General features: G+C 43.8%; 2 protein-coding genes across 4 annotated transcripts; both read left to right on the top strand.

Annotated features, from left to right (window-relative positions):
• The first annotated feature begins 239 nt into the window (after positions 1-239).
• Positions 240-2,489, top strand: LOC107381262 (ribonuclease P protein subunit p25-like protein). 2 transcript variants are annotated; one of them, XM_070555173.1, is made up of 2 exons: positions 240-563; positions 771-2,489. In XM_070555173.1, the coding sequence occupies exon 2, from the start codon at positions 1,088-1,090 to the stop codon at positions 1,922-1,924; it is 837 nt and encodes a 278-aa protein (XP_070411274.1). In that variant the 5' UTR covers positions 240-563; positions 771-1,087; the 3' UTR covers positions 1,925-2,489. The 2 variants fall into 2 exon arrangements, with proteins under 2 accessions (XP_070411274.1, XP_015808334.3); XM_015952848.3 differs by having other exon boundaries at positions 240-602.
• Positions 2,490-5,135: 2,646 nt separating this feature from the next.
• dpep2 (dipeptidase 2) lies at positions 5,136-24,330 on the top strand. Of its 2 annotated transcripts, none has more exons than XM_070555172.1 (11): positions 5,136-5,248; positions 11,371-11,519; positions 11,598-11,724; positions 11,821-11,950; positions 12,110-12,260; positions 12,336-12,405; positions 13,270-13,446; positions 19,129-19,213; positions 19,304-19,379; positions 21,102-21,237; positions 23,867-24,330. In XM_070555172.1, the coding sequence occupies exons 2-11, from the start codon at positions 11,374-11,376 to the stop codon at positions 24,047-24,049; spliced, it is 1,281 nt and encodes a 426-aa protein (XP_070411273.1). In that variant the 5' UTR covers positions 5,136-5,248; positions 11,371-11,373; the 3' UTR covers positions 24,050-24,330. The 2 variants fall into 2 exon arrangements, with proteins under 2 accessions (XP_070411273.1, XP_015808332.1); XM_015952846.2 differs by lacking the exon at positions 5,136-5,248 and adding an exon at positions 10,961-11,040.
• Positions 24,331-24,955: the final 625 nt, after the last annotated feature.

The raw sequence follows: 24,955 nt of genomic DNA, 5'->3' as shown, positions 1-24,955 counted from the left end.
GTAAAGCTTGGCTGAGTCTCTATTTCAGAGCTCAGGTTTAATCAGTCATGTGCATTTAGCGCTGGAATGTCCTCTACAGAGATTGACAAAGTTGCCGGGGATCTGCATTGTAGGGTTTAAAGGGACGCAGTGGCTTTAGCCTTCTCTCCTTTATTTTCTCACATGGCAGGTTTCGGTCGTGGAGGGGAGGGGGCGTTCGTCTGAAAGATGAAAGGACCTGCGCCTTTAAGAGGGCTGTCTCCCCTTTTCCTCTCGCTCCCCCTCAACCATACAGACACTCCTCCTGTGAGCATTTGTGAGGCGGCTCCTGTCCCTTATGTCTCTTCGTGGAGAACAGAGCCGACTTCCCAGAGCATCACTGAAGACGAGCTGGGACTCCAGGGACGACGGCCCAGTTGCAGACCTCCGCCTCAGCTGCAGCCGATGCCAAAGCGGGCGCGTGGAAAGGCGAGACTCGCCAACTTATGCTGGAGTTAAATAAAAAATCCAAAGTCAAGGGGAGGTGGAACTTAACCGAACTCTTCAAGAGGTCAACTGTAGACGAAAGTCGAGATGATCAGCAGGTGAGAGTCAACAAGGCTGGGCTGGAGCGTTGAGAAAAGGTGGTGTTTTAATACAAGATTTCAGTTTTTCTTTCAAAGTTTGAGTAACTCTGCAAAAGTGATTCAGTTTGTGTGCAGCTGTTTAGAGAAAATTACACACGGGTACATCAAAAAGGAGTTGATTTAACTTTGCATTTTTCTTCTCTTCTCTTTCTGAAACAACCCCAGAACACGTTCTGAACAGCCAGTGGTGTGAAAATGGGATGCTCTTTAAAGAACATCTTGAAAGGCCCCGAGAGTACTTTTAATTCACCAGCCAAGCGTTTATCTTATTTCTCCAGCTTCCTCTGAGAGCGAACTTTAAAGACTTCGCTGTGCTTGGGGAGTGAGCAATAATTCTTATATGAAGACCTGAAACTTTGCAGCTGTTTACTGGAGGGAGAGAGATGTGCCAAATGCATGAGGAGATCATGGCATGTTGTTTTTCACGTGGGGGAAGCGTGTGTCAGGACTAACAACACGGTAAAGCACCGAGTTCTGCAGCAATGTTTACAGGGTGTGGTGTGGTCAACGGCCAGAACCACTGCCTGACCAGTAACACCATAAAGCCTCAACCAGGACTAGAGGTAAACAGACCAATTCAATGTGGAAATGGAGTAAACCAAGGGATGTGCCCGACCTACCCGGGTCACACGTACACAAACACTGTAACACAACCGCCGGTGTTTAACGGCGTCTCTAACCTCCTTAAGCCTGCCCCTCTGCCGGTATCGCCTCCAGCTGTTAAACTAGGGCAGGAAGGATTCAAAAAAGTTTGTCGCACTGAGGAGGAGAGCCCCTGCCCCTTCCCAGGTCTTCCTTCTGGGGTGCTGGAGATGCGCGTGAAGGAGGGAAGCAAGATCCGCAACTTAATGGGATTTGCCATGGCACGGATGCAGGGAGAGAAGGCTGGAAGCGGGGAAGGCGCGAGCAGCGCCGGACTAAGGCAGGTGGTCTTTACTGGGTCAGGCCGTGCAGTCACTAAAACCATCACCTGTGCCGAGATCATGAAACGAAAAGTGGGCTGCCTGCACCAGCTGACCAAGCTGCAGTACAAGGTGGTGAAAGAGGTGTGGGAGAGCGACCAGGGCGGAGCGTCTGAGATGACCGTGCACAGGACTGTACCGTCCATCAGCATCCTTCTCTCCAAAGACCCCCTGGATCCACGGGAGCCAGGCTACCAGCCTCCAGAGGCTCTCAGTGCATTATGGGAGGACAAAGACGGCGCTGAACCTGCAGCACCAACATGCAAGAGACCTCATGTGGCTGCATCACACAGCAGCTTCCTCCAGCCCAAGAGGCTGTGTTTGGGAGAGGGAGTCTCGGTCCTCCCTCCGCACTGACTGGCCAAACCGGTGTCACAGTGGAGAGGACTGAATGAGCAAAGTTCATGTTGCCGCTGCACTCCACTCCGGCACAATGCTGAGACAATCAGAACATTCGCTCAGTCAGAACAGTGGTTTCTTAGAGGAACCGATACCAACTAAAGCCCGCAGAGGTCAGTTTGACAACTTTCATCTGTACAGAAAGCATCTTCGGGACACTTTTCATTCCTTCCACAAAACTGTGATGACCTGCTCTGCTGTTTTATGCCACAGTGGGCTGATTTCCACCTCTACGACCAAAAAGAAGAAAAAAGAAAAAGAGCCATAAATCGTGCAGATTCCAAAACACTCACTCAACAACCCGCGTGGAGAAGGTCACTCACTGGTGTGACTTTACGATTATCTATACTCATGAATGCTTCAAATTAAAGGTCTTCTGACGACGAAACACAGACTAAAGAACTAAACATGAAAACTGCTGAAGCCCATTGATGATATGCAAATCCAAAACACGCCAATTTCGTTTGTCTAATTACCCCCCCCCCCCCCTTCCCCCCAATAAACGTTTATTTCCAAAGGAAAATTTCCTTTGTATTTAATCTTTCTTACCCATACATCACTGAATATGCAAAGCTCTGATGGAACAAAAAACAAAAAAATCACAGTGTGCTGATGTTTTGATAAGAGTACCGGCAGTGAAATTCGTCTGTAGAAAAACAGATTTAATGACAAAGACGTTGATAAGGCACCAAACCGACTCCGCCTGACAGAAATGCCGAGGGGAGAAATGCAGGCGGAGATTATCATTAAGATAACAATGGAACATCACAGAACACAGTGGAGAAAAGGGTTTAAACTGGGCTAGACGGAGCTCTGTTCCTGCAAAATATCAAACCGAGGCGACGAGGTACGCTCCTAGTTTCGGCCTGCGGGCTATCCAGTGCTGTCATCTCTCTGCCTGCTGTATAATCTTCCTCTGCTCAAGTGAAATAAAACAGAAAGAGATCCAGTTTGAAGATGAGCTACGTTTTAAAGTAACACCGTGCAACACCCAGTCGACGGAAAGAAATGAAACGGCTGCCGAGTTTCTCCAGCGGACATTTTTCATGCGCCGACTTCCTGTTTCTCACAGCTTTTAGATGCAATTCGTGTTGCTAAAAAAGGTGCGCCTGAGTTATTGCTGAAGTTTAACTCGATTTTGCAGACGTGGCGGCACCTGGATCAGAGCCGAACCGGGCAGGAGGAGCAGTGGAAGGAAAAACAAGCTGCTGGAAGCACGGCACTTCCAATGTACGGATCAGAGACTTCTGTAAAAAAATCCGTGGAATTAAACCACTTAGAATTATTCAGTCAAAAATATTCATCAAATTTCATCTACGGAACCACATTTTTGTCACTGTTGCTAAAATTCAACTATATTCACCACAAGAGACGGTGAGCCAAGATAAAAACTGATTGAAACAATTGTGTTGGACAATAAAGTTGCAGAAAAGAATAAAGAAGTAACTCCCATAAAAGAAGATTTCAGAGCAAAAAGAGATAAACTCACGAGTCATCAGAAAGTGATTCTCTCTCTCTCTCTCTCTCTCTCTCTCTCTCTCTCTCTCTCTCTCTCTCTCTCTCTCTCTCTCTCTCTCTCTCTCTCTCTCTCTCTCTCTCTCTCTCTCTCTCTCTCTCTCTCTCTCTCTCTCTCTCTCTCTCTCTCTCTCTCTCTCTCTCTCTCTCTCTCTCTCTCTCTCTCTCTCTCTCTCTCTCTCTCTCTCTCTCTCTCTCTCTCTCTCTCTCTCTCTCTCTCTCTCTCTCTCTCTCTCTCTCTCTCTCTCTCTCTCTCTCTCTCTCTCTCTCTCTCTCTCTCTCTCTCTCTCTCTCTCTCTCTCTCTCTCTCTCTCTCTCTCTCTCTCTCTCTCTCTCTCTCTCCATCTTATTAAATGAATCAGAGCACAGCAGAATAACCAAGGTTGAATCAGAAACGCTGCGACTGCAACACAGCACATACGTAGCCGACGGTGTGTCCTCGGGACGGCGGGAAGGTTATCATTTCAGGTTGTTGTTGTTATCACAGAGTTAACAGCTTTCACCCGAGAGCTTTTGGGACAGCCGGTCTGCAGTGCAGGTGAAAACAGATAATGCCTCAATGAGTACATTTCGAATCGACCTGCATTTGTTATCGTGCATTAAGAATTCAGGGCCAAGCGTGAAATGCAAGAGGGGTAATTAGGGATAACGACGTGGCGTACCTGAGTGAGAGAACAGATAAAACACACTGACAAAAACATCATCCAGCAGCTAAATCCAATGTGGCTGAAGCGAAATAGGTTTGTGAAGAAGTCAACAAAGTGCTTCATAAGATCAGGGACAAGGTTATTCACACGCTGGGAGTCTTCTCGTCGGTGATGTTTGCTTTCAAAGACGCAGTTGAAGTGTGAAGAAGGAGGTTCGTCAACATCTGTTTACAGAGATCTGCTCTTGTTGTTCTTACTGACATTTTCAGTCTTTGAAACACACAAGGTCTAAAATCGGGGTTTGTTGGTGTTGTGATGCACGCCTGTGTCTTCCCATGGAGTAAAAAAACACAGAAAAATAAATGTTTTCTGCAAGCTTGACGTTTCTGTTTAAGTGGACACAGCAGTGATGTTCTGTTTACCAAAGCCAATGAGCGACCGCGTGCACCGACTGTGAATAAATTCATTCTGAAGTTAACATAATGAAAGTGTTGGCGCTCAATTTTCTCCCCGTTTCTGCTGCAGCAGCAGATGAGAGTGAGGTCTCTGGGATGGCGTGGGAGTTCGCTATCTCCCAGCCTCCAGATGGCTCCGTCTCCTCTTATCTAGAAGAATGGGTGCCGCCTCAATTTTTCAACTCGCCCTTATCTGGGAATCCTTTAAATAGAATATTTACTGGGCCTATGTTTTCTGCCCGCGTTAGCCCTCAGAAGTGCACATTCCTCCTGCTTGTTCAGACAGGGCAAAAGGTTTTTCTCACTCACACACTTCCTTTGTCTGCCTTGTCAAGTAATGGGACAGTGATTGATTATGTGATTGCCTGGAGAGAATGGAAGGTTAGGCAGTAAGGCGGAGAGCGGAGGGGACGCCACAAACGGCCAAAGAGGGAATAAGATGAACACTAGAGGAACGTGCATTAGCCAAACATGACACTGGCCACCTCTGTTTCACGTCAGGGTAAAATAAAATAAATGAATCATTTTCTGAACGGTCTATTGTTTTCTGTACAGCGTTCACAAGAGGATAAGAGAACCCTTAAGCAGCCACTGAAAACATCTTATTGCCATTTGACTGGCTGCGTTCTATCTGCATAAACAAGCTGTGCCCCAGCTACTCCCTGGTAAGTGTCTGGAAACGTCTTTTCAAAGCCATTTTGTGAAATGTCTCCATGTTGGACTAATCAGTGCAGCTGAGGATGTAATTGCAGCGCTGAAGTCAAAGCTGTAAGAACAGATAATGAACACTAACTTCAGGGCTGCCAGAACCCAGGAAGAAAAAAAAGACAAGTTTTCAGACCAAAATGCCTCCAACACTTCCTCGTGAAGCGTCAGAGGAAAGGAAACTCCGTTTTTAGAAGAAATACCTGTTAAAGAAAGATTCAGTGGTTCACATGGAAATGGGATGAAATGGCATGGCTGCTGTGTGCAGTTCACATTAAAAGGGAAGCAGAAATTAACAGTTGGGACCTTTTCTAAAGATTTTGAAGTAATGTTTTCCCTTTTGAGAAGTTTGCAACTTGATGTAAATTTGTGTAAATTCTTCCTTTTCTAAATATAACACCTGTGCTGACAGAGAATCCCAACCAGAGCAACTGCTGCCCTCTAGTGAAGAGACGCCTCGCATTTTGGATGATTTTATTACTGAAAGGGTCAAAAACAAAAGTGTCACAACGACGTTTCATAAAGTGTTGTTTCAGTTTGCTCAGAGACTGGTCAAGCATGCAAATTATAAAAACAACTTATTTAAAATGATTGTGTTTTTATTAGGATTGTTGGCATTGTTTCTGCAATTCTGCCAAGTCAGCAGGTGTGTTTTCATAGTAAACAGCTCAAAGTCAGGTTTGTGTGTGATTTCTAAAACAGTTTGTGTGTCTTGCTGTCTAAAAACAATCAGCCAAGCATCAGAGTAATCAAATATTTCAAACTTCTGTATTTCCACCTGGTAACTGTGGTTACTGTCTCCTTCCCTTCCATATTTGGTCAATCTTCCTTCTGGTAAAATTATTCTTTATCCCGTGTAATAAATAACGTTCCATCTAACTTTGGAAAACTCAAAAGCCTTCATGAATGATTTCATTTTATTGTGTGTGTGTGTGTGTGTGTGTGTGTGTGTGTGTGTGTGTGTGTGTGTGTGTGTGTGTGATTGGCTGGTTGTGTAACATCTCAGCTCATTTACCTTTTAGTGTTTTTCTCTGCAGGTATAAGTTGAGTCTTGTCTCAACAAGTGTAGGCGTTTAAAGCAAATTACTGCGAGAAAAGAAAATGTGGAAATGCATAACTATGACGTAGAATGCAACTGGTGATATTCTTGATTATTCTTATTATTTTAATTGCATATGAAAATAGATGGATAGATTTTTATATATCCATCCATCCATCCATCCATCCATCCTTCTATCCATTTTCACCCGCTTATCCGGAGTCGGGTCGAGGGGGAAGCAGTCTAAGGTGAGAGGCCCAGACTTCCCTCTCCCCAGCCACTTGGGCCAGCTCCTCCGGGGGGAATCCCAAGGTGTTCCCTGGCCAGGTGAGAGACATATTCCCTCCACCGTGTCCTGGGTCTACCTTTAGGTCTCCTCCCAGTTGGACGTGCCCGGAAAACCTCACCAGGGAGGCGTCCAGGAGGCATCCTGACCAGATGCCCGAGCCACCTCAACTGGCTCCTCTCGATGTGGAGGAGCAGCGGGTCTACTCCGAGCCCCTCCCGGATGACCGAGCTTCTCACCCTATCTCTAAGGGAGAGCCCAGACACCCTGTGGAGAAAAATCATTTTGGCCGCTTGTATCCACTATCTCGTTCTTTCGGTCACTACCCAAAGCTCATGACCAAAGGTGAGGGTAGGAACGTAGATTGACCGGTAAATCGAGAACTTCGCCTTCTGACTCAGCTCTCCCTTCACCACGACAGACCGGTACAACGCCCGCATCACTGCAGACGCAGCACTTATCCGCCTACCGATCTCACGCTCCAGCTTTCCCTCACTCGTGAACAAGACCCCGAGATACTTAAACTCCTCCACTTGGGGCAGGACCTCATCCCTGACCCGGAGAAGCTATTCTACCCTTTTCCGAATCAAGGCCATGGTCTCAGATTTAGAGGAGCTGATTTTCATCCCAGCTGCTTCACACTCGGCTGCGAACCGCTCCAGCGAAAGCTGAAGATCACGTTCTGATGTATTTATTTACATGGTACATCATTTTATCCTGAATAAGGCCACATGGTGCCTGGCTCCAACAGGAGAGAGGTGGAGGACATATCACCAGTCCGTCTTTAGTTAATAATTCTTGTCAAACTCAAACAAGGCGTATATAATATGTATATATATATATATATATATATATATATATATATATATATATATATATATATATATATAAAATGCTAATAAAGTAAAGTCAAGTGAAACATTATATGGTTTTGTTATCATGGATTTTTTAAAATACATTATTAGTAAGTTTAGAAGGTTATTTACAGAGATTGTCGTTTGATTCACAAGAAGGAAACAGAAAATATAAACTCTGGAGCAGCTTTCCTCACACACCCAGACCTCCCAGTACCAATCACCTCCTTCCCCAGTATACATGGGATTAACAACTGCGAGGAGGACACAACGTGATGGTTTTGTCTCATTTGTACAGCTGATTACACTCTACACTGAGGTCGACAGTACGACTAGCTGATTTGGTTAATTTGAATTCAAACAGTGTCAGCTGGGGTTCCACTCTGCTCAGCAGGGGGCCTGGTGGAGTAATATCAACACAGTAATGATTACTCCACTGAAGCAGTAGGTTGGCTCCAATCAGAGCCTGATCGCTTTGCTCATTACGGACTACAAGGCCAAATCTCAGTGGGTGGACCTCTGAGTGAGACCTCACATCTTCCTTCTGAAATGAATTGAAATTCATTTGAGGCACCCTCATGTTCGTACACCAACACCAGACTCATTTGCTTTTGCACGTTGACCCAAGAAGCACTAGGATTTGGAGCACACGGTAATGTTTAAGCAGAGTTTGTGCTTGGTGACCTTGAACTCTGCTTTTATAAACTAAGCAAAAACACAGGTGTGGGAGGAGTTCGGTGAGACCATGGAGCCAGACTTCCAATCGGCTTCGAGGGGATTCTGGTCCACTGTCGGGCGTCTCAGGTGGGAAAGCAGTGTGCTACCGACAATGTTCATAGTGGGTACAGTGCACTGCTGACCTCAACCCAGGACATTGTGGATCGGTGGGCGGAATACTTTAAAGACTTCCTCAATCCCACCGACACGTCTTCCAGTGAAGAAGCAGTTTGGGGACTTTTGGTTAGACTCTCCAATCTCTGGAGCCGACGTCATTGAGGTGTTCAAAAAACTCCTCAGTGACGAGGTCCCATGGGTGGATGAGATTGGCACGGAGTTCCTTAAGGCTCTGGATGTCGCGGGGCTGTGTTGGTTAACACGGCTTTGCAGCATCACGTGGACATCCTCAGGCCTGGTTTCCATTTGTTTGGTCTTTACAACAGATCGGAGCAAACATTTTTTGAACGTGTTGTTTTCATTTCAAGAGTCTGATTTCACACCAAAAAAAAAACAGGTCTTGTGGGGGTACGGAGAAAAATATACACTTCATGGATAAAAAATATGTATTTTCAGAAAAATAAAGAAAAGATCTTGTACATAACTCCCTGGAAACGTGTTTGTAAATGAGTAGATATGATCAGCAGATGGTGCTGTGTCTACTTCATTGTTCCATGTGGATTTCTGAATCTCAGAAACCCAGAGAAATGTCATGTGTTAAAAAACGTTTGCACATGATGACATTAACCCTTTGATGCATGAATTATGAAATCTTCAACCATGATTTTTTAACTTTTTTTCGTTCATCTTTAGGTGCGAATGAAACAACTGTCAACAAATATTTTTATAACATTTAATAATTCACAAAAAATGTATTACGTGTCCACCTGAGTGGACAGCGTGCGCTCTGAACATGAAATGTGTTGGCTTGCCGTACTGAAGTCCAAATGGAGGGGCTCAAATGCAACAAAGTCTTCAACAGCTCTGCTTAATAGCAAAAAAAAAAAAAAAAAAAAAAAACATTTTGAGTTCCTGTCCACTGTAGTGACCATTATGCAACAAAGGGTTAATTCTACATACAATTAGTCACTTATTTTTTATTGAAATACAGTGCATGCAGAGTATGGTCAGAAACCTCTAGTGCCGTGACTAAAGTGAGGAGAGAAGTTGTCTCTTTCACACAATGCAGTTAAACACAGATGTGAAATGATTTCTATGGAGAGAGATCAGACTCAAAAGATCTGAGTTTGTAACTCTTTATTTGTAAATTGTGTTTACTTTTGACCAAGTGTACCTTTTCATTTGCTAGTGTTTGGATTTGTGTGTATGGAGAGAAATATTGCTCAAAAACAATCTCTAGATAGACCTGCACAAAACTATATTAAAGCACAAATCAGTTTACAAGTACATAGTATTTATCATATGTAGACCTATAGTTACTTTTAAAATGTTAGAAGTTGTTTATTTAGGCATATACATATATCACTTGCAAAGTAATCAGTAGATGTTTAAAATTGACTACTTGATGGTAGAGTGGTTCTTTAGATGGGAAGAGTAGGCAAGTCAAACTGAGAGAAAACAACAACACAACGATCCCTGGGGTTTAAAAGGACTTTCTACCCTAAAGTAAAATCGTGTCTCTTGCTAAATTCCCCATTTTTAGAAAAGTAAAAAATAATATTTGCAACCAGCTTCAGACAGCAGGATTTGGAGTCTTTTCTGATATTTGGACATTACCTGATATTTCCTGCCTCTGATTGGCTAACAGCAGCATGACTTCACTACTGACTACATTTGCTTTGCAAAAATGATGTTTTATATCCGTGAACAGCACACGCCTGAGGGGATTCTGCTTTGTGGTTGAGTTGCTAATGCTAACAGCTAGCTTATACCAGTCAGAACATTCTCAGCTGTTCCCTGGACGCTAAACCAACAACAGTCTTCCACGTTGTGAGTCAAGATGGGTGAGACCATGTCTGTTAAACGTGGAGTTTCATGTCTCGGATGCATTTCAGAAGCATAGCCTTGCAAGGCATTGATAAATTTCTGCCTCTGGTCTATTTTTATGCACTAAACTCAGCAGTTCGGATTGAGCCAGACAAGAAACACTTGCCCTAACTGCACAAGTTATGAGTGATCTTGCAAGACCAGCTGCGTGGAAAGTTTTCACAACTTAAATGCTCTTAAGAGAAAAGAAGAAAAGGAGTTTAGAGGTGCTCCAAAGTAAATTCTGATTTCCTAGCGTTCAACCAGCATTTAAATGCACCATGTACACAAAAATGTGTGAGATGTGAAAAGACCCAAAACCATCCATGTACATGTAAACTGACCTGTGCGTGAATGTGATTTTGTTCATGGTTTAAAGCCAATGTGTGCATGTGTGTATGCTTAGGAGCTGAAGTGATACAAAAAGAGCTTGAGAGCCTTAAAAGCCGACTAAAAACCCATCTGTTCTCATTGGCGTTTGGTTATTAAAGTTGGGATTGGGTGGGCAGCGTCACCTTGATTGTTTCTGGATCTCATTCTGGAAACAGGACTGATAAGGATAGCGAAACTGTACTCGGGAACTCTTATTGTATTTTAAGGGCTATATATGTTTGTTTTATTGCTGTGTTTTTTATTGGTGTACAGCACTTTGTTTGTCCACTTTGGGCATGTGAAATCGCTTTATAAATAAAGTTGATTTGATTTTAAAAAGCTAAAAACAAGTTGCACGTTCACAGATCTTTTGAGTGTGATTTCACACCATACAATAGGCTGGTGTTGGGTACTGTGTGAGGCGGAGAGCTGGAAAGTTCCTAGTTTGTGTCCGGCTGCTCAGCAACGTTGTCAGCTCACAGATTAACAACATCCTGTCTGGTAAGAATACTTTTGCAACATTTTACAGGGTCTAGCTTTTCAAATTAAGGGTGTACAACATCACTTGTATCTTAGTTTTGCAAGTCCAACATTATTAGCCAAATTGAAATGGGTGTCATGAAAATAGCTTGTGACAGAGTTTATATGAAGTGGAGTTGTTAATTTCTACTCTTCAAACACCAAACAGTACCCTAGTTAGATTTTATTATAAAAACAAAAACGAGTTATGAATCAGTGATGAGAGCTTGCGGCGTTGTTTGCGGGTTTATTATCATCATGCATGCAGCTGTAATAGTTCACATATGTTTCTTTTTTTTTCTTTTTTCTCAGGATATGTGTTCTCGGGAGCTTTTATCAGCCAGCCTTTGGTATCTGTCTCTCAGAGCTCTCGTGTTGTTCTGTCTGTGCCATTTCATTTCTGGATACTCTGAAGTGGACAGAGCAAATGAGCTGATGTCCAAATATCCTCTTATTGATGGGTAAAGCTTGGATCTCTCAAACAGATCTTTCATTTATGGTATTTAATGTTTAACCTATTGTTCTTTTTTGTTGCTAAGACATAATGACCTACCTCTGCAGCTGAGAATCCATTACAACAATAGTCTGAGTCTGACTAATCTCAGTCAGCTCGAGCATGCCTCCACTAGCATCAGTCGCCTCCAAGCTGGCCATGTACAGGCTCAGGTATTGAAAAAATAGCACCGGCATCCAAAAGAGCCAGAACAAACGCTGCCATGACTCTCACCTCGTCGCCCATTCTCCTGTGCACCCCTTTGTCAGATGTTTGCTGCCTATGTTATGTGTGGGGCCCAGCAGAAGGATGCCGTGAGGCTGACTCTGGAACAAATTGATGTCATCAGACGTATGTGCACCGAGTACCAGGACTTGGTGTTGGTCACTTCCACTAGAGGTGTGGTATATTCTTCCCATAATGAAACTTCAGACTTCCTCCGTGTGCTTTACACAGGAATGTTTGATTTTCTGTGGCCTTCCAACAAAGCTGCTTTAGGATTTCAGGCAAATTGCACACTACTTGTTTTAGTCACTGTAGATGTTTGTGTGTTTGTAGAGCTCAGAGAAGCAGAGATGAGGCATAAAATAGCCTGTCTGATAAGCGTAGAGGGAGGTCACTCCATTGACAGCAGTCTTCCAGCCCTGCGGATGTTTTACCAGCTCGGCGTTCGCTCCATGTCCCTCACACACACCTGCAACACTCCCTGGTAACTACTATCACTTAGTCTCATTAATCCTGACGAGTAATTACATCATAACACGCTTTTTTTTTTACCAAACAGGGCTGAGTCATCCTCCAAACTCTACAACGTCTTTCAAAGACAGGGTAACAGCCTGACGGGGTTTGGAAAGGTAATTCCCTTCTGTAGCTTGTGGCGGGTTTCATCTCACAAAGCTGTACACATGCAGTCAGCTTCCTGTGTTGTTTACATGTTTTATTTGGTTTGTTGATTAGGGAAAGTGGTGATAAATAAAGAGGAAATGTGGTTTTACCTTGTAACACTATAAATAACCTTTTACAAAATCAGATTTGAGATAAAAAATATTTTGACTGCAGGGAATAGAACGTCCTTGTTAACCAACATGTATACGACTGGCTTTACGTTCTTCCCCTCCTAGATACACAAAAGAACACCGCATAATATACGCTAAAACCAGCCTAAGACAACGAGAACCAGTGCACAGGTCCGTTGCAGTCGAAGAGGTTGTCCCTATTGGACGTAAATTAACCTTTTAAGTCCCGATTCTGTTCAAATCTAGGCCTTGCCGATGAGCTACACAGCTTCGTCTCTGGAGATAGGATCTGATACGTCAGAACCGAGCGGGAAAACCCGCCGCAGACGACTGCGTCTCCATTAAAATCCCTTTGGGTAAACATTTTGGCTCTTAAAACTGCCGTGTTTTTAGCCAAAAACCAGAGCTCAGCTAAAATAGCTCAGTTCGCCTGTGGATCTGATTAAGGGGAGTGACGAAACCTTGCCTCGCCTCCATTAATCACATTCCTTTCTTACGGATGGAACAGCAGTCAGATAAAGGCAGTCAGATTAAAGATGGTTTACGGCAGACTTCACGTCTCCTGTGATGGATAATCTGCAGATAGAAGTACAGCCAGGACAGCTCGACCCAGCTGAGGAAGTGTGACCTTTGGGTCACAAATGAGGCCATTCATGTCGCTACACCTCTTTCATGTGCATCTTGTTTGTTTGCTGTTTGCAGGCTGTAGTTGAGGAGATGAACAGACTGGGAATGATGGTGGACCTCTCCCACACATCTTGGGCCACAGCTTGGGCTGTGCTGAACCATTCCAGGGCTCCTGTGATTTTTAGTCACTCGTCTTCCTATTTCATTTGTAAAACCTCCCGCAACGTACCCGACGAGCTGCTTCATGAGCTGGTGAGGGGAACAACGCTATGGCTTCACTCATTCATTTCCTGCACATGCACTTGACTAAATATTTGTCAGATCAGAATCTTGAATGTGTTCCACTGAAATAAGTGTGTTAAGCCGGGTGTACACTGTGCAACCTTTTCCCTTTTTTGAGCCGATTTTCCACTCATGCGAGAATCCACGAGATCGGGGCGAGTTTAGCTCTGAGCGTGGTGTAGTGTACAGGGGGTTACGAGAGGCGATTAACACCACGTGACCAGCTACCGATCAGCAGTCGTGAGCTCGCACGAACTTCTGGCGTGTTTGATATTTTGCTCGTCCCTCGTGAGGGTATCGCACTGTTGAAGCGGCGCTGCAAGCGGCTGCCACCCAATAAGTACCAGAACCGCTAACAGCGCATGCGCAATCAGGCATCAACACCCCTCACCCGCTATTTCCCTAATAACACGTTGTTCGTTTTTATTTCTACACGTTTTTTTACTCTTAATTATTGTCAAGAAAGCGTGTTTGTCGTGTTCATGTCAAATTAAACTGATCACAAACACAGATTTACTTTCTTTATTTCGTTTTCCTCATCCAACCCCCATAAATCCCTGTGTGTCCTCCTGCAGCACTCCCGAAGGACAACAGGCAAAACAAGACAAAAAAGTCTGACATGTTGTGTAAAAACTGCTATTTTTAGCATAATTTTTGGGCCGACGTGTTGCTACCAGACGTACAGTGTGAGCACATGACTCCTGAGATCTGCCCTGCAAGGAAGTTGTATAGTTTTAGCTGAAGTTAAGTGCTACGAGTGAAAAAGTCGCACAGTGTCCACCCAGCTTAATACATATTTTAAATAATCACAAACCTGATTAGAAACAGGACAGCTGGAGGACAGGGGCCAGAATAGAAGAGTTGTTAAAGTGGCAGTGATTGGTTTTACCTGTAATCTCTGGAAATATCCATTTTCATGCTGTTGAATATGAATAAAATGATGTTTGGTAATTGAAAAACACTGGCAGCTTTGTAAAATATGAGCATAAAACTGGGTCTAAAGTATGTAGGGTGCAGGTCTGGTGTCTGGGGGGGACACCTTTGAGACGCCATGTTTCCTTCTGGTCGGCATGCTTTCTGCTCCCCTGGTAACGACATTTACCGTAATGTTTTTTGTTTGTTTTTTTTAACTAGTGACAGTCACAATATGGTGTAAAACTACCCTGACGTGTATGTATGCACTGCCCCCTTGTGCCAGGAGACTACACACTGCCACTTTAATGTCACTTTAGATCAAATTACGCAAACAAGGAGGTTTAAGTCAGTTATCTGCCCAAGTGATGGCTTGCATTTGGGTTTTAGGGTTCTATAACCCCCCAAGGTGCTTTACAATGCAACCAGTCATTCATCTACACACTAAAGTCAATTCTACTGGTCAGTAAATGTTAATTTAAATCCCTCAAATCTACTCTTTAAATAATAAGAGAGAAACAGTGATTTGCAAAAATATCACACCTTTTAATTGGACTAAATCCTAAATTTCATAATCAACATATTTTAAATCACAATTTTAAATTTTGTCCCACTTGATTCAGTAAAATAAATGATGTTCAGGATGCTGCAGTTAAACGGCTGTTGGGTGATGACAGAAAATCTGCCACTCTGGGTGAATTAGGAGTTTGAAGCTGATGTCATGTTCTTACAAAGCGTCAAATAAAATGGATTTATTTTCTAGAATATCAGCTGATCATGTGCGTACAGCTCGGAAATCTTGATCTTCTGTTGATGATTGCAGGTGAATGACTTTGCAGAAGTCTAATGCTAATGCTAGCTTGTTTCTTCTCATTTTCTAAGTGGCCTTTATAAGCTGGTTGTCTTCCAAGTATCGAAAAGCATCTTTTTGTTGCAGCGATCTGTGTTTGAGGCTCCTGCTTCATTTTGAATGAAGGAGTAAGCTGAAATAGACTCTTTTATTTGTCAAACTTTGTTGATTTATCCACATTTTCCACACGGAGGAAACACGCGGCCTTAAATATTCTAGGAACTATTTTCTAGTCCTGATTTTTGAGTCTCACACAGGTTAGAACTTGCATTAACCAACATTCATGTACAGTATTTTAGTCAGGTCTCAACAACAACATCCCAGTCAAAAGAAAAAAATTAAAAATGATGTGAAATAGAAATAAATGTAACAGGCAGGCTACAATTACCAAAACCATGACTCAGCAAAGACCGACTGCTTTCTGTCATTCTGGTCCTTAAGTAGATTTTACTCATCATCTGTGGTGTTGCGGTTATTAGCCAACAAATAGTTTGTAAGTTTTACTTACCCTTTGGATTCATCAATAAAATTCGTAAATATGGAAATATTTACCGATTTTATTACTTAATTAGAATATCCATGGATATTCCCCAGGGCACCACCCATTTTAACAGGGGAAAAATGAATCCAAACCTCTATCAATCTGTCCAAAGTTCGTAAAATTCTTTTAACGAGCGGCGGTCATATTCTATCCAACACAGACAAATTCACTTGAGACAAAACTTAATTGGCGATTACATTTATTAACTAATATAACCACGTCAGCTCCTCCAAGGCGCTAGCCAATCAACACGTCAACCAACTGGTTTTATCAAACAAACAACAAGCAAGGAAACAATGGAGTGATACTGTGAAGTAACAATCTAATCAGACTGGTGGGATGAGATGGTGATGTAATCAAGCAAAGGTGGTGTTGCTTGATGATGTAATCAGACAGAGATAGGCTGATTACCAAACTGGAGGGAGTTTTGAAAAACAAAATGGCGGATCCTTTGTTTGGTTGAACAAAGGATTGAAACTAGGTGTGTGTGTGTGTGGAATTTAGACTGGCTTCCAAAACACGTATAATCAGCGGGCGTGGGCCCCCTGATCGGACGCGTATTTGACGGTGTGAGCACGTTCTAAACTAGGGAGAAACAGACGGGGGTCGGCCTAGATCCGCGCCTGAACGTAGATCCAGCCTCAACCCGCTGCACGGTGATGAACAAAAGGCTGGAGTGTGTTTTACTGAAATGGCGGCCGCATAGCATTATCTCGACGCAGCGTCGGGTGAGCCGGCGCGCCACGCTTCGATATAGCAGCTCGGACCATAATTTGGAATTAGAGATGGAGTTTTACTAAGGGTTGAGCGGCCGAGCGCTCAACACAAAGGTTGCATGGGAATCGCGGCAAACAGCAGCAACGTTCAGAGTAAACTTGATCAGAACAACTTCAAATCGCTTCACACAGCTCAAGAGAAAAACACAGCAACAGATCGATCATAAAGGCAAATTAAATATCTAAACAGTCTGTCTGGCCTGGCCACAGCGTAAAACAAACTTAGATATAAAAAAAAAACAAGAGAAGAGGAGCTTACTTCGAGATGGTCTGTTGGCGTTTTTGGTACGGAAGAGAGAGACCATCTAGTATTTTAAAGCAGTCACGTGGTCGACCACTTGTTTTGGACTATTGGAGAAGCAGGAGAGAAAGAGAGAGAAAAACAAGAAAAATCTTGAATGAACGGGCACAAGGCGTCCCTCTGTGTCCGGGGCTGAGCAGATAAGATGGCGTTGGTCCGTTGATCCCAGCAGCTAGGCCTCACACACTCGCCGTCCGGAGCGGCAGGAGCAGAGGCGGGGGTCTCCTTACACCAGGTGACTGGACAGGGGAGAGAAAGAGTTCCGCTCTGCACCTCAGCTTTATAGACTCGTCCAGCGGGCGGTCTCTGTAGGGGCCGGTATCCACCGGGCCGGTCAGACTTGGCGTCGCATGATGACGTCATCAAGCTGCTGCGGGCTGCAGAGGATCATGGGTCATGGAGTCCCTGCTGGCGCTGATATTAATATGCTTTATTGTCTATGCTTCAGGGCGTAGATGGCACAGTCCTTTGGAGAAAATACTGCGTAGTAATTTTCTTATGAGGGTAGGACCCCAACAGTGGTAAGTGAGCTTTGGAAAGTTTCCTCATTTCTTCGTAGTCGTCTTCGTCTTCCTCCGCTTATCCGGGTCCGGGTCGCGGGGGCAGCATCCCAACTAGGGAGCTCCAGACCGTCCTCTCCCCGGCCACCTCCACCAGCTCCTCCGGCAGGACCCCAAGGCGTTCCCGGACCAGATTGGAGATGTAACCTCTCCAACGTGTCCTGGGTCGACCCGGGGGCCTCCTGCCGGCAGGACATGCCCGAAACACCTCCCCAGGGAGGCGTCCAGGAGGCATCCTGACCAGATGCCCAAACCACCTGAACTGACTCCTTTCGATCCGGAGGAGCAGCGGTTCTACTCCGAGTCCCTCCCGAATGTCCGAGCTCCTCACCCTATCTCTAAGGCTGAGCCCGGCCACCCTACGGAGGAAACTCATTTCGGCCGCTTGTATCCGCGATCTCGTTCTTTCGGTCATTACCCAAAGCTCATGACCATAGGTGAGGATTGGGACGTAGATCGACCGGTAAATCGAGAGCCTGGCTTTCTGGCTCAGCTCCCTCTTCACCACGACAGATCGGCTCAGCGTCCGCATCACTGCAGACGCCGAACCAATCCGCCTGTCGATCTCCCGATCCCTCCTACCCTCACTCGTGAACAAGACCCCGAGATACTTGAACTCCTCCACTTGAGGTAGGACCTCTCCCCCGACCCGGAGTTGGCAAGCCACCCTTTTCCGGTCGAGAACCATGGTCTCAGATTTGGAGGTGCTGATCCTCATCCCAGCCGCTTCACACTCGGCCGCGAACCTACCCAGCAAGAGCTGAAGGTCAGAGCTGGATGAAGCTAGGAGGACCACATCATCCGCAAAAAGCAGAGACGACATTCTCCTGCCACCAAACTCGACACACGACACTCGACACACTCCTCATTTCTTATTTAATTTAAATCAAAAACACAGTAAACTTTAAAAAATAGTCAAAATCAAACAAAATGTAAGGAAATTCTCACACACGTGTTGGTATGTGTTTGTAGGAGTCCAGGGCAACTGAGAAACATGTTGTGACCCTGAAGTTTTGGGAAATGTTGTGTTTGACATTTATTCATGCAGAAGCTATAACAGACATGGAGACAGGAGACGTCCGTCTCAAGTGGACATGTTTGATGATGTCACCTACAGATAGCTGCAGGGGCTGTAATTAAAAAACTGATGATTATACCTGTTCAAGTCTGTTGTTCTACTGCTGTCAGCGAAGGTTTGTTAATATCAGTTTTGCAGCTTCAGATGTTTGCCTGTATCCTTACAAATCACACGTATTCGAGAATAACGCACTGCTTTGATGCTCTTTTATGAAAGTGCCTTAAAATCAAAGTTTTAACTCTTTATTTGCTCCTTTTGACAAGTAAACTTTACACGCAGGTAGAGTTCATTACGTAAGAGCATTCATCTCAGTTCTTCTTTCAGCTGCAGAGCAGCACGTTGACAAATACTGAAAAGGACCTTTACGTTTATTTTTCCTTTGTCTTGTTTGCACAATGGAAGATAATCTCCAACCGAACGCCCTCGCCTGCATCCTGAACAGGCTTGTTTCTCATTATGTCATCAGCTTTTACTTGCGTCAACAAAATGCTGACTTACATACCTAATGTGACCTTTCTTTTGCACCTATAAACTAGTGCACATGAAACAAACACTGAAAGTAGGATTTTTAATGAGATGATATTTTATTAGACTTGATGTATTATTTTTTTTTACTCTGTGTTTTTGTTTTCAGAAAAAGAACAAGGGCTTAATCATGGTGAATTTTTATAGCCCCTTTACTTCCTGCAATCACGAGGGGAATGTGTCCCATGTGGCTGGTAAGGAATCCCTCTTAAATGGATGCATATGAAATCGAGGTTTAAACTTCTCCTAAACTCATCATTAGTGTTTGCTGCTGTTCTTAACAGACCACTTTGATCACGTTAAGAAGGTTATTGGAGCCGAATTCATCGGAATCGGAGGAGACTATGACGGTGGGAAGAGGTAAGTTGCAGATGACTGTAAGTCCTTTACACACCTGTAAAGCATAAGGGTCAGAGGTCATTTATTGTTCATGTTCTAGTCAGTTTTAAGTGTCATGATCTCATGAGCCGGCAGTCCAGCAGATGCATCAGCACATCTGGATTACGATGTTTTTACAGACGCTAGGACACATTTCTCAGTGCTTGGGTCACTTTTGCAGAACTCTTCACACAAATCTCCTGACTGAGTTTTAGCGTGGCAAAGCCGTTCATTTCACATTCAAAATGCACTCCAGCTACCAAAACACTTCCTTCAGGTCTCAAATAAACACGTTCTTCCAGAACATTAGCAAAGGCTGACAGCCGACAAACACACTTTGTGACCCACAAAACAACGAGCTAAAAAACAACAACAACACGCAGCATTACGGTGTTTTCCTGTGTAGAACAAGGGCACGTCTCGGTCTCCATGGAGTATATATTGTCCATAACTGCAATGCATGTTTTATTCATTGTTTTAATGTGTTCTTAGTATTCATCATGGTTTATCTGCCTTTGATTGAGATTTTTTATCCTTTGTTTTAGCTCCTTGTAATGGTTGTGTTTTGTTTTAGCCTGTGCAGCACTTTGGGCAGCTCCCATGCTGCATTTTAAACGTGCTATATAAATAAACTATGCTATGCTATGCTATTCTGGAACGAATCAGACATGATGCAGAATGAGTCATTTTATGTTGCTTATTTATTTTCAGGCTTTTGCTAATTCCATAATACAAGAATTTGTACACACACCATCCACCGATACATGTACAATAGACAGATACGTATCCCCCGCCCCTCCCAGCCGCTCTTCTTCCTCTTTCAGCCACCACTCTATTTCTGGCTGGTTCCATGTTTACATCACAACACAAACGTATTCAGCAGTTGTCTCCTTCTGGAATGAATTGGAAAGAACAACACCGGTGTAGATGTTCATCTACAATGAGAATCAGCTGTGGCTGCTTAAACTGCATTTTTAGTATGTTTCAGTAAAATCTTGCCGTCTCATTCAGTTTAGCCTGATGTTGTTGTTTTGAACATAAGGTTAACAGTGTGTTAGCACGTGTAAAATGTGCTGTCTGCACAAAGACTTTCGGCAGTTGTTGTGTCTGAGTGAGAAAATAATTCATGAAACTTAAGAGATGTTGTCACTGAATGCATTTTGTGCCAAAACAATGATAATTGATCCTCAGTTTAGCCCACATAGACTTCTGTGTGAAACGATTAGCAAAAGTGACCCAAGTACTGAGAAATGTGTCCTAGCTTCTGGAAAATCTGTAAATAAGCAGGACGTTATGAAGCTTTTTCAGATGCCCAGGTGTCTAAAAGAGGAGCGCTGTGTCCTGAAGATGCGTGCCGAATGCAAAGAGAAACTTCAGTTCATGTTTCAAAGACTGCTTTTTAACCAGATAAAAATTATTTTTCCATTTGATATCGGTGTGCTTCAGAAACTAGTTTAAAATCTATTTTGAAATGTGCTAGAAGGCATGGCAGAGCCTGAGCCGTGAACACTAAATGATCCTATAAATAATTCATGAATTTAGTTGTTGCTGCTGCACAGAACTGCATTTGTGATCGTTTAGACGAGAACGGCGATTGATCCATTTTCAAAAGAAACTTCTACTGAGTGTGTGTGCGTGTGCGTGTGTGCGTGTGTGCGTGTGTGCATGTGTGCGTGTGTGTGTGTGTGTGTGTGTGTGTGATAGCTTTCCTAAGGGGTTGGAGGATGTGTCAAAGTATCCTGCCATAATCCAGGAACTCTTGAGAAGAAACTGGACAGAGGACGAGTTGGCTGATGTTCTTCGACGAAATTTCCTTCGAGTGTTTGAGGAGGTTGAAAAGGTGAGATGTGAAAAAAAAGAAAAATATATATATCAAATATTCCCACCCCACCCTCCACAGGTGGTCTCACCCTTCCAAGCTCGGGTCCTCTACCAGAGGTCTGGGAGCTTGAGGGTTCTGCAGGATCTTAGCCGTTCCTAGAACTGCTCTTTTCTGGGCTGAGATGTCTGATGTTGTCCTGGGGTCTGCTTTAGCCGCTTTGTCAGTCTGGACCTGGAAGTCCCACAGGAGCTTGGCTCTCTGGTTCTCTACCACTTTAGGGGGCGTTACCCACTTTGACCTTGGTGCTTCCAGTCCATCCTCTGCACAGATGTTCCTGTACACAATGCCAGCCACTTGGTTGTGGCGTTCTCTGTAAGCTTTCTCTGCTAGCATCTTAGACCCTGCAGGTATGTGGTGGATTGTCTCAGGGGCCTCTTTGCATGGCCTACACCTTGGGTCTTGTCGGGTGTGGTAGATCGTGGCCTCTGTTGCTCTGGTGTTCAGGGCCTGCTCCTGTGCAGCCATGATGAGTGCCTCTGTGCTGTCCTTCAGACCAGATCTTTCTACCCATTGGTAGGGTTTCTTGATGTCAGCCACTTCAGTTATCTGTTGGTGGTACATCCCATGTAGGGGCTTGTCCTCCAACAATGGTATTCACAGCATCTCCTCCTCTGTTTGCCATTGTCTGAGACATTCACTGAGCACGTCATGTGTTGGGGCCTTGTCCTTGATGTACTCATGGATATTGGATGTTTCATCCTAGATAGTGGCTCTCACTCTCGCTAGTTTTCAGCCTTTTTTTATACAGCTACTGTACAGTGTCAGGGTGCTGGATTTGGGATGGAACCATCCATGCATGGTTAGGAGCATCTGTGGTCTGTGTTTCTACCTTTGGCCAGTTCATTATTCCTGCAGGATATCTGAATACTGGCAGGGCGTAGCTGTTAAACGCGCAGGTCTTCTTCTTGCTGTTGAGTTGACTTCTTAGACTTGCCTTACTTGTTGTACGTATTTGGGATGGCTCCTTTCATTGCAGCTTCATCAAGGTTGTTATTTGCCTCCATCTAAAAGGCTAGGTTATCCAGAGTTATCTCTGTAGTTATGCTGCTATAGGCTATAACCATTTAAACATTCTCCCTCTCCTGATAATAACATTTTACTCTCTTTGACGTTGGATGTGCTACTGCTAGTTTACCCGTTTAATTATAGATCCACTAGAATAAATACAATAAAGTTTATCTCTCACCAAATAGAATATTTACTAAGAAATCACAATAGAGCTATAGACACATTGCTTTGTGTGTGTGTGTGCGTGCGTGCGTGCGTGCGTGTGTGTGTGTGTGTGTGTGTGTGTGTGTGTCTGTGTGTGTGTGTGTGTGTGTATGGCTGCTTATACTGAGCCAGGATTCTCTGGAGGTTTCTTCCTGTTAAAAGGGAGTTTTCCTCTCCACTGTCGCTTTATGCTTGCTTAGTATGAGGATTGCTGTAAAGACTCTGACACTAGTCAGTGACTCAATGCAATTTGCTGGGTTCCTTATATAGGAACCATTTTACTGATTGGCTTAATGACCTGACCTGTAGTGAAATGTTTACTGTGTGAAGGTCCTTGAGACGACTCTTGTCCTGGTTTGATGCTATGTAAATAAATTTGAATTGAATTTGCTGGTGGGACACCGAGGTACTTGTAGCTGTCCTCAGTGTCTGCTATTGTTGCTTCTGGAGGGAGAACCCTTCTGTGTGGACTACCTTTCCTTACTTTGTCACCATCCGACCACACTTCTCAAGTCCGAATGGCATTCCGATATCAGTGCTGTAGATCCTGGTGGTGTGGATCAGTGAGTCGATGTCTCGCTCATTCTTGGCGTACAGCTTTATGTCATCCATGTAGAGGAGGTGGCTGATTTTGGTTCCGTTCTTGAGTTGGTATCCATAGCCTTTGCACTGTTGGGCAACTGTTCGGTCTATCAGCAGCTGGCGTTTGGCTCCTCTGGTACCTCTGCCACTGCCCTTTTGTGTTCTGCTCGTGATTCGATCTATTTGCCCATTTATCTTAGTCACTATGATGCCTGACAAGATCTTTCGTGTTGTGGGGAAACAAGTAATTGTCCAGTTGCTGGATGGGAGTGCACCCTTTGAGGGGTCTGTCATGATGAGGACTGTGAGCCCTTCATTTAGTCTTTCAGGGTGAGTCCCATCCTTTAGCAGCTGGTTCATTTGTGCTGCTAATATCCTTTTCCCTACAAGATTGGCAGGATTACCACTACTACCATCATCCAAAATGGATTAGTACCTCCTTAAAACATCACAAATGACTGGTAATATCTCACTGATGAGGTAAAGTGGTATGGTAAACAATTTTCTCTTATAAAAATCAACATGCTGAGTCACCCTGTGTCCTTCAGAACTGGCCCTACTGTGACTAGCAGTTAGCTCATTGATCCAAGCAGAACCGTTGTTTCTCCAGTCGGAAGTAATGTTTTTAGCTATATGTTCTACTGAACACCACTTCAAAATATCTCAGCTTTTAGGTAGGTCCTTGTTTTAAACATATCAATTAAATCCACATCAATGAATTTAACATCAGTAAAGCAACACCTGCAAAAGCTCTTCAACGTCTACAGCCGTTGTTTCTCTTATTTCCATCCAGGTCCGTGATTGGCTGAGCCATCTCCGACCCAGTGAGGCTCACATCTCCTTAGAGGAGGTGCAGAACCCCTGCAGACTGGTTCTCAAACATCCTGACTTGTCATCCACGGCAGAACGAAAACCTTTTAACCGGCTCGTCCTGACCACCATTCTGCTCCTCTCCCTCCTTTTCTGGATTGACTGAATATTTATGATCTAGTTAGAAAGCAAATATTTTATTGTCTATATAAATGAAGAAGTTTTGAGTCTGCAGTGGCCAGTTGTGAGTTTTACAGCATCTTTTTGGAGAGGATTATTATTTTTATATTTAATATTTTACATTGTTCTTTTTAAATCTCATCCTCTGGGAAGCATTTTATAACTTGTTTTTGAACATATTTATTCTAATTCTAAGCCGTGACATTTGTTTATATTTATCTTTGAGGGCATCAACAAGAATGTGGATCAATAAAACTCAGAACTGAATTTGTTACTTTTTCATTGTTGAACAAAAAGAGGCCTTATCAGTTGTTTAGTGTTGCTTTAGAAGAAACCAGGTGTTCTTAATGCAGTCATGTTTCTGCTAACTGCATTAGAACCAGAACCATAACATGCATTAGAACCAGAACCGTAACATGCATTAGAACCAGAACCGTAACATGCATTAGAACCAGAACCGTAACATGCATTAGAACCAGAACCGTAACATGCATTAGAACCAGAACCGTAACATGCATTAGAACCAGAACCGTAACATGCATTAGAACCAGAACCGTAACATGCATTAGAACCAGAACCGTAACATGCATTAGAACCAGAACCGTAACATGCATTAGAACCAGAACCGTAACATGCATTAGAACCAGAACCATGACAGTCGTGGTTTTCAACGCTGCAGTGTTTGAAGGAATGTTGTTTGTCCCAAACATCTGGAGGAGTTTGCCACAAATCCTCTGTGCATCTGACTCCACTGATTTCATAATCCCAGACACATCTGAGCTCCGAGCTTATGATGAAATCGTGTTCAGGATAACTAATACTCTGTACTGGGGGGTGGGGGTCACCCTGCTGTAGAATGGATGGATAGAATAGACTTGGGCCAGTCTGGTAA

Source organism: Nothobranchius furzeri, chromosome 9 (assembly GCF_043380555.1).
Source record: "Nothobranchius furzeri strain GRZ-AD chromosome 9, NfurGRZ-RIMD1, whole genome shotgun sequence".
NCBI lineage: Eukaryota > Metazoa > Chordata > Actinopteri > Cyprinodontiformes > Nothobranchiidae > Nothobranchius > Nothobranchius furzeri.
The sequence above is the reverse complement of the archived record's forward strand: the minus strand, read 5'-3'. Positions and strand labels throughout refer to the sequence as shown.

Coding starts and splice junctions, on each gene's coding strand:
- dpep2 (XM_070555172.1), top strand. CDS start 11,374: ATGTGTTCTCGGGAGCTTTTATCAGCCAGCCTTTGGTATCTGTCTCTC. Junction 19,214..19,303: donor GAATGTGTCCCATGTGGCTG/GTAAGGAATCCC, acceptor TGTTCTTAACAG/ACCACTTTGATCACGTTAAG. Junction 19,380..21,101: donor GACTATGACGGTGGGAAGAG/GTAAGTTGCAGA, acceptor TGTGTGTGATAG/CTTTCCTAAGGGGTTGGAGG.
- LOC107381262 (XM_070555173.1), top strand. CDS start 1,088: ATGTTTACAGGGTGTGGTGTGGTCAACGGCCAGAACCACTGCCTGACC.